The sequence below is a fragment of the Myotis davidii genome, unplaced genomic scaffold (genome assembly GCF_000327345.1).
Source record: "Myotis davidii unplaced genomic scaffold, ASM32734v1 scaffold2445, whole genome shotgun sequence".
Taxonomy (NCBI): domain Eukaryota; kingdom Metazoa; phylum Chordata; class Mammalia; order Chiroptera; family Vespertilionidae; genus Myotis; species Myotis davidii.
Genome location: NW_006296229.1, coordinates 7,798 through 16,422, shown reverse-complemented (window position 1 = coordinate 16,422; position 8,625 = coordinate 7,798). Strand labels below are relative to the sequence as shown.

Below are 8,625 nucleotides of genomic sequence, written 5' to 3'. Positions count from 1 at the left end.
TTCAAATAATGAAAATAGAGCATACAGAAAGAAAACCTAGGCAGAATAAAATCTGGGATAGTGTTTTCTGTGATCATCAAAATACTAACTGAAATATTACTTCAAAATCAATGACAAATGTATCACTTTATAGAGTCCTTTATTGGATTAACATAAGAAAATAATTTGCAGATTTCTTGCTTTTTGAGATTGTACAAAGCAACATATTAGGCTGCTTTTTCAGGGTATTTAGCTGTCAATAAAATGGATAACCTCATTTGTATAATTTTTGTGATAAATGGTTAGCATTATCTAACCATTTTGAAAACCTTTATGCTGGGGTCCAACCCCAGCAGGTCCAGGGGTCCCCAAAGGTGTGGACGGAGTCGGCGAAGAATATCCACCCTCTTCCTACAGTGGAGTCCTATCCATCCCGAGTGTGGGGTGCTTACCTAGGGGAATGGGGGGCTTACCTAAGGGTCCCTATTTGGGTGCCCGATGCTGGGGTCCAACCCCAGCAGGTCCAGGGAAGTAAAGATTATGTCTCTTAAGCATGATTGTTCGTAGTTAAAGTAATTAATTGCCCGCCTGGCACTTAGTTAAGGGGTTTTATTCCATCCCTAACTTCAGGGGAAAATCCCTACCTGGGGAAACAACCTTTCTCGGAGAGGTGACCTTGGTTAAAACACATAGTGCCAAGAAGGTGAGCAAACATATTAAGAACAGTATGCCATATATGCCAGGTCCCTTGAAACAGCAAGGATGGACCGGCTCCCGGTACCTTTACTGGACAATCACAATTTAATCACAAAGAAAATAAAAGGCAACTTTTTACTCTTAAGGAAATTATAACTGAAAAAAGAAAATGGAATCTTTAATTAGAGAAATCAACTATGAATGGTTGAAGTACACAACTATATAGAATTACAGATGTTCAGAAGCATGGTATCATCCAGATGTGATCTCAAGTCAAATAAACTCCAAAATAAATGTTATGTAATAACATGTAAAAAAAAAAAAAAAAAACCAAACAAGTCAGAGGTAGAAAATAAATGATCAAGTTGTCTGGTATTAATGAGATTATACTCTCAATTTTGATAATTCCCCATAATCCTTTATGTTTATTATTTTTTGCTTTTGGAGAAAAAATGACTATTGCATACCAGTGTGATCTTGGGCAAATTAATTATCTAAGCCTATTCATTTGTGAGGTAGGAGTAATTTGATCAAATAAACAATGCATATAAAACTCTTATCACAGCTTCTTGCATATAGTAAAATGATAGTAGCTGATATTTTCACTTTTGCTATGGCTACTTGTTATTTTTGTTAGCAAGTTTTGTAATGTCAAATTAACCTTTTCTCTCACAGACTGTCTCAGATTCTATATTATGCTGTTAGCTTCAGTAAAACTGTGCTTAAAAAGGTAAATTGGTATCAAGGATATCAGAAATCTTTCTTGATAGTGTTTCTGGATAAAAAATATTGACATCTCCCCTCAAAATTCTTATGTTTTAAATACACATTCTTATTACTAGCTTACAAAGAGCAGCAAATTGTTTTATTGTCTTACTAGAGGCCCAGTGCATGAAAATTCGTGCACTTGAGGGGGTCCTTCAGCCCAGCCTGCACCCTCTTGCAATCCGGGACCCTCGGGTAGGGTCCCTAGGCCTGGCCTGAGATCTGGGCCTATCAGGGCTTTCATTCCCCTGGCTGCTGGCAGCTGGCCTTGACCCTGCCACTGCCACTGCTTGTCACCTATGCAGTGCTGCCCTCCCCACCCCCACCCCCACCAGTGGCCTCCCTCTGCAGGCAACAGGCATGGGATGAGATCGCTTGTCTGGCCTGGGCCTCCCTCTGTGGGGCAATCGCTGGCCGGCCCCACACACCCGCCACAGCATCACTGGCTGGTGGCCTCGGTCTCCCTCTGTGGGGCAATCGATGGCAGAGGCCACCAGATCGATCACCCTGCAGAGGGAGGCCCTGGCCACCCACTGTAGTGCCCCCGGCTGGGTAGCCTGGGCCTCCCTCTTTCTTTATTTTTCATTTTTAAAGTAAGTGTAATGTTTACTGAGCTATACAGAACTGAGTACTATGAAAGGTTTACCAGGATGGAAATGCACCACACCCCAACCCTGCCACCCCCAACACCCAGAGACTACAGTATTTAGAAGTTACATGCAATGGCCATAACTGCTGAATGTCTGTTCATAACAAACAAACCATAGCATATTTGTACTGGATCACATTGAGTGATTATAGAAATCCATGTATATATTGCTTGTATAAAATCTTTTTTTTGTAAAATATATTTTTCAAAAATGTTAAAAAATCATATGCAGTTGAAAGCCCTGCCAGGACAGCCACTCTGTAAACATTCAGTAAGTATGTGCTTTGGAAGGGTGCCCATGCCTCATGCCCACAGCAACTCCAGCAGGGCCGGTGAGGGTGCACCCTGGCTGCCACTCTGGGCAGAACTGAGCTGGACCATAGTGGGTGGGTACAGTAGAGCCTGGCACTGTGCCCTTCTCCAGCCTTGCACCAGGATCAGGGTCAGGGTCAGGGTCAGGGTCAGGGTCAGGGCTGGGGGCAAGCAGATTGCAGTTTCACTCTGAGTTTCATCCTCAGCCCAATTTTGGTGGCAGCTCATGGCTTTTCCTGGCTGCTCAGAGGTCCTTTGGGTGGGTTCCCTGGCAGAGAAATGGAGAAGTGCCAACAGCTGCCAGTTTGGGTGTCTCTCCGGCCCAGAGCTTCTGTCCTGCCTCCTGCAAGCCTGGCCTCAGGCAGAACACCAGATCTGCACCCTCTTGCAATCCGGGACCCTCGGGTAGGGTCCCTAGGCCTGGCCTGAGATCTGGGCCTATCAGGGCTTTCATTCCCCTGGCTACTGGCAGGAATACTTTGGTCTCAGCGCTTGGTCCTGGGTTTCATCAGCCTGAGTTTCTTCCCCTGGCGTGGCTGATCTGAGTTTCACAAAAAAGCCTGGTTGATGCTGGCTGTGCTGAGCCCCATTGAAGAGTTTTTCATGCAGCAAGGAAGAGCCCTCTGGGACCCTCCTCTTCCCTTTTCTCATCTCCTCCTTCTTCTCTTCCTCCTCCCAGCCCATGGTCACTTCTTCTCTAGCTGCTCCAGCAGTGGGTTGCCTTCTGAGTTGGGGGTCTTAACGCTATCAGTCCTGACGATGCAGGTGGGGTGATGCCAGTTGAGCATCAGGATGAGTTGCTGCTGCTCCTGCTTCAGCTCCTCCATCTGGGTTTTCAACTCTGCATTCATGAGCTCCAACCACTCAGATTCCTGTTTGGGCAGTCTTGAACTTTTTTTCCTCTTTATTTTCCTTCCGCTCCTTCTTGTTCCAGCACCAGGCTGCTGCCACTTTCTTCTTTTCCCAGTGCCTTTTCCTCCGCTTCTCTTCCTCAGCTAGTTCACTTTTCACAGGTTGAGGCCTCTTGCCCAGTTTCACCTCCAGGAAGAACAAAGGGGCGATCATGGCCCCAATGTTGTAGATGTCAGTGTATTTCAGCTCCTCTGCAGTCAGGGTCGAGGTTGGGAGTCCGGTCAGGGGGCCGAGCCCTGGCAGAGAGCCCTCAGTCATGGAAGGATCTGGGATCTGCCCAGGAATCATAGCAGGAAGAGTGGCAGTCCAGCCCTGCAGAAGCCATGGGCAGAGGCTGTGACCTCAGGGCCTGGGTCAGGTTGTTCATGGTCATTCTTTTATTTGATTTCTATCATTTCTACTTGCATAAGCCTTTCTTTGTTTTGTTCATTTAGGTGACTTAAGTGCTCTCAAAATCTGATAATAAATGAAGTTTACTTGCCTCATAAGTATTAAGTGTTTACTATATGCTAAGCACTTACTGGGAATACTAATTTGGATAAGGAATGGTTTCTATTTTCTAGGAGCCTATTGTCTAATGCAGATGTAATAGTATTGTTGTTGAAACTACTGGAAAGTAGTCATTTTAGCTTATTTTCTTTTACACTTTAAAGATAAAGTTTTATCTTTGCCTAGCTGTCATGGCTCAGTGGTTGAGCATCGACCTATGAACTAGGATGTTCAATTCCCAATCAGGGCACATGCCCGGGTTGCAGGGTTGGTCCCCAGTGGGGTGTTCTCAGTGTGGGGTGTGCAGGAGACAGCCGATCAATGATTCTCTCTCATCACTGATGTTTCTATCTTTCTCTTCCTCTCTCTTCCTTTCTGAAATCAATAAAACTACTTTTTTAAAAAAATTTATCTTTACAATGTTCTACTTAGTGCATTTCAGAAACTTTCTACTTACATAAATCCAATTGTCATACCTACAGGAACTGGTAGCATAGATAAAGAGAGTAGGCTTTGGATCCAGAATACATGGACTAGAGTAATGATTCCACTATTGCCTAGCTGTGTGACCTTGGGCAAGTAAACCCTTTGTTGCCTCAGTTTTTCTTCTTTTGTTATAAAAGTTAGTGAGTCATTTTGTACTAAGTGCTTAGAACAGTGACTGCCATACACCAAGCACTCAATGTTAGGTATTATTATTAGTTTCTCTAAAATATCAGAATGACTATAATTCTGCTTTTTAGGGGTTCATTATTTTGCAATTTATATTTATTACTTTACAGTATCTCAAAAACACAGGCTTCTGCTGTTAAGTAAATACATATATTAATATTAACATACTTTCTTTTTAATAAAGAATTTCCCATTTCTAATAAACATAAACTCAACAGGCAGGGATATAAGGGAGTAAGTACAGTATACATATGTAAATTAGGAAGGATATAAATAAGACTGTGGATACCTTTATGACTGAGCCTACATCCTAGTCTTTAATGTATAAATTGTATATATTTAAACATATGTTAAGTTCGACTTCTAGTCAAGATGGCAGTGTAGGTAAATGTGGTACTCACATCTTCCCATAAACACATCAAAATTATGACTAAGCTACAGAACAACCATCATTCAGAACCTCCTAAAATCTAGCTGAATGGAAGTCCTACAACTAAGGATATAGGGAAGAAGTCACATAGAGACTGGTAGAAGGGGCAGAAATGTGGAAAGGGCTAGTCCCACACCCATGTCTGACAAATATTGGGAGGGATATCTCAGCTTTGGGGGTATCCCCTGAGGAGGGAGTGGTCCCAGCCCCATACCATGCCACCCCCCCAGCCTAGGGTTCCAGTGCCAAGAAGAGAAGTACCCATAACTTCTGACTCTAAAAACCAGTGAGGATTATGGCTAAGACAGAGGCCGCTGGAGTCCCAGTCAGTTCCTCTTAAAGGGCATGTGCTCAGACTTATTGGGACTCACTTGCTCTGAGCTCCAGTGCTGGGGCAGCAGCTGAAAAGGTACCAGTATCATATAAGAGGTATTGAATTGTCTGGCATCAGGGTGAGATGTGGAGAGGAAACTTTCTGCCAGAAAAAAGTGCTGGCAGAGGACATTGTTCCTTTTCTGAGATGCCCAACCCCACAGAGCCGGCAGGCAGGTGTCAGATCTCAGTTTCCAACTGGCTGACATTTTTTTCCTTGCCCCAGTAATTATCTGAGAGACTGTACCATCCAACTAATGGACCCATTTAATCTGTTTCCAGTGGCATTCCCATACAAATGGCCTGTATTGGCTCATGCTTCAGACTTTACTAAAATCCCTTAAACAAGCAGTATCTGGCCTCAGCATGTCTTGCACCTCTAACTAAGTGGTCCCAGACCTGGTGCTAGCAGCAATCAGCCTTGGTTCACAGTTTGGTCTTGCCTGGGCACATCCAAGCCAAGCACATTTAGCAGCCATCTGCAGATTGCTTTGTAGCTCATGCTGGATGGTCCCAGGCAGAACACAAACAGCAGCTGACCTTGGTGTTCACCTCCGGGGAGGCTGTAGAGCCAGTGGTCCCCGTGGGAAACTTCAGACCACATTAAAGTACCACCACCCAACCACCTCCACAAGCAACACACTCAAGGGACGGGGCCATTGAAGCACCCCCTGAAGTTAGTCCTGTTCTGTGGGGTGGGCCTTGCACAGCTGGTCTTCCATAGTGGTGGGTGGTCATAGCCAGAGCTTGCAGCAAATTGGCCTGGGGGTAAATACCTCCGATTGCTGTGGCAAAGGCAATCAAGGCTCAACTATAACAGGATGGTATATACAGCACACATGGTAGGGTGCAGGGGTGCACCTGGAATGTCCAGTTTGGGTGATCAGGAGTGCTATGTCACTGGACCCTATAGGACACTTACTACATAAGGCCACTCTACCAAGCCCATGTGAAGTAGTAGCTCTACCTAATACATAGAAACAATCACAGGGAGGCTGCCAAAATGAGGAGACATAGAAACATGTCCCAAATGAAAGGACAGAAGAAAACTTGAGAAAAGAACTAAACAAAATGGAGACAAGCAATCTACTGGATACAGAGTTCAAAACAATGGTTATAAGGATGGTCGATGAACTTAGTGAGAACTTAAACAGCATAAAAAAGGACATGAGAAACATAAAAAAGAACCATGGAGGAATAAAAGATAAACTAACTGAAATGAAGATAATTTACAGGGAATCAACAGTAGAGAAGATGAAGTTAAGAAAAAATCAGCCATCTATATGTATAAAAACCTAAGCAACCAAATGACCGATCAACTGAATGACCAGTTGACTGGTCACTATGATGCGCACTGACCACCAGGAGACAGATGCTCAATGCACAGGATTGGGCTCCCTCCTGTCTGTATTGGGCCTGAGGGATCAGGCTCCTTCCTATCTGGATCAAGTCTGCAGGGAGAGGGCTCTCTCCTGTCTGGATTTGGCCTGTGGGGATCAGGCCAAAACAGCTATCTGACATCCCCTGAGGCGTCCCGGATTGCAAGAGGGTGCAGGCCAGGCCAAGGGACCCCACCGGTGCACAAATCCATGCACCTGGCCTCTAGTTTGTATTATAAGGAGGCAAACAAACAAACAATCAGAACAGCAAAAAGATGAAACAATCCCCAAAAGGAGGATAGTGTAAGAGCCTCTGGAACAACTTCAAGTGTACCAACATTTGTATAATGGGAGTGCCAGAAGAAGAGGAGAGAGCAAGAAATTGAAAACCTATTTGAAAAAATAATGACAGAAAACTTCCCTACTTCCCTAATCTGGTGAAGAAAATAGACATACAAGTCCAGGAAGTACAGAGAGTCCTAAATATGATGAGCCCAAAGAGACCCACATCAAGACATATCATAATTAAAATGCAAAAGGTTAATTACAGAGAGAACCCTAAAAGCAGCAAGAGAAAAGCAGTTAGCTACCTACAAGGAAGCTCCTATAAAACTGTCAGCTAATTTATTGATGGTAACTTTGCAGGCCAGAAGGGAGTAGCAAGAACTATTGAAAGTGATGAAAACAAGAACCTACAACCAACATTTCTCTACCCAGCAAAGCTATCATTTAGAATGAAAGGTCAGATAAAGAGCTTCCCAGACAATAAAGAGCTACAAGAGTTCACCACCACCAAGCAAGTATTACATGAAATGTTAAAGGATCTTCTTTAAAAAGAAGAAAAAAAGTAGATAAAAAATATGACAATAATAAAATAAAATAGACAGAAAAAATATGAACAATAAATGACAATAAATACATATCTATCAACAATTGAATATAAAAAACAAAATAAACAAACAAGCAGAACAGAAACAGATTCAGAGATACAGAGAACATTTTGGGTTATGGGGATGGGTGAAAAAGGTGGAGGGATTAAGAAAGTACAAATTGGTTATTACAGAATAGTCATGGGGATGTAAAGTACAGCATAGGGAATATAGTCAATAATATTCTAAAAACTTTGCATGGTGTCAGATAGGTATGAGATTTATTGAATGATCACTTATTAATGATCAACTGCAATTGAAAAATAAAAATGATTTTAATAAAAAATAAATGACATACTTTTATGCCTTTACAAAATAAAAAAGTGAACATATATTAACTGCCCCCCTTGCGGGCCTGGTCGCCCCATGCAGCCTGCTGCTCAGTCGTTTGGTTATCCCTCACTAACCCCCCTGCTGGCCTTGAAACCCCACTCAGCCTGTTCGGTTGTCTGTTCAGTTGTTTCGGATGTGACAGCCCCTGGCTCTTTATATATATAGATTTTAATTCAAATGAAATAATGTCACAGTGATACATAATACAATCAAAGACAGAAAGTAACCTAATTTATTTTCGTGTTTCCTTCAAGCCTCCAGGCACCAGTTAAATATTGGAGGCATATAAAAAGTAGGTCCTTGCACATATGTACTCAGCTCCAAAATGAAACTAATTTAGAACCTGTGATTAAAAAATAATTTAAATCTAATTAAACAAAACTTGGGAGAAAATATATCAGTTTGCAATTATATTTTAGAAGTCAATCTACATGACTTGTGGGAGCTTCTAAGCACCTTAATTTTATTTATATTATGTATGTATGTTAAACACTGCACATCTAAAAAAATGTATTACAGAGAATCAGGTACTACAGAGAATCAAGTACACCTCCACACAAAATACAAGTATCTATATGTATATAAAACCCTAATATGCAAATAGACTGAACACCGGAACAACCTAAAAACCGGTCACTATGAAGTGTGTTGACCACCAAGGGGCACACATGGAACAGGGTGGGCATCGGCCGCGGCAGGATGATGGAT

General features: G+C 42.7%; 1 protein-coding gene across 1 annotated transcript; it reads right to left on the bottom strand.

Annotated features, from left to right (window-relative positions):
- Positions 1–2,889: 2,889 nt before the first annotated feature.
- LOC102759690 (jun dimerization protein 2-like) lies at positions 2,890–3,628 on the bottom strand. Its single transcript, XM_006771249.2, has 2 exons — positions 3,321–3,628; positions 2,890–3,286 (listed from the first exon to the last, which is right to left on the bottom strand). The coding sequence occupies exons 1-2, from the start codon at positions 3,599–3,601 to the stop codon at positions 3,088–3,090; spliced, it is 480 nt and encodes a 159-aa protein (XP_006771312.1). The 5' UTR covers positions 3,602–3,628; the 3' UTR covers positions 2,890–3,087.
- Positions 3,629–8,625: the final 4,997 nt, after the last annotated feature.

Bases quoted from the DNA above. Each gene is read 5' to 3' on its own strand.
- LOC102759690 (XM_006771249.2), bottom strand. From the start codon at position 3,601: ATGATTCCTGGGCAGATCCCAGATCCTTCCATGACTGAGGGCTCTCTG. The intron at 3,287-3,320 runs GCGGAAGGAAAA...AAAAAGTTCAAG, and splicing joins TGGTGCTGGAACAAGAAGGA to ACTGCCCAAACAGGAATCTG.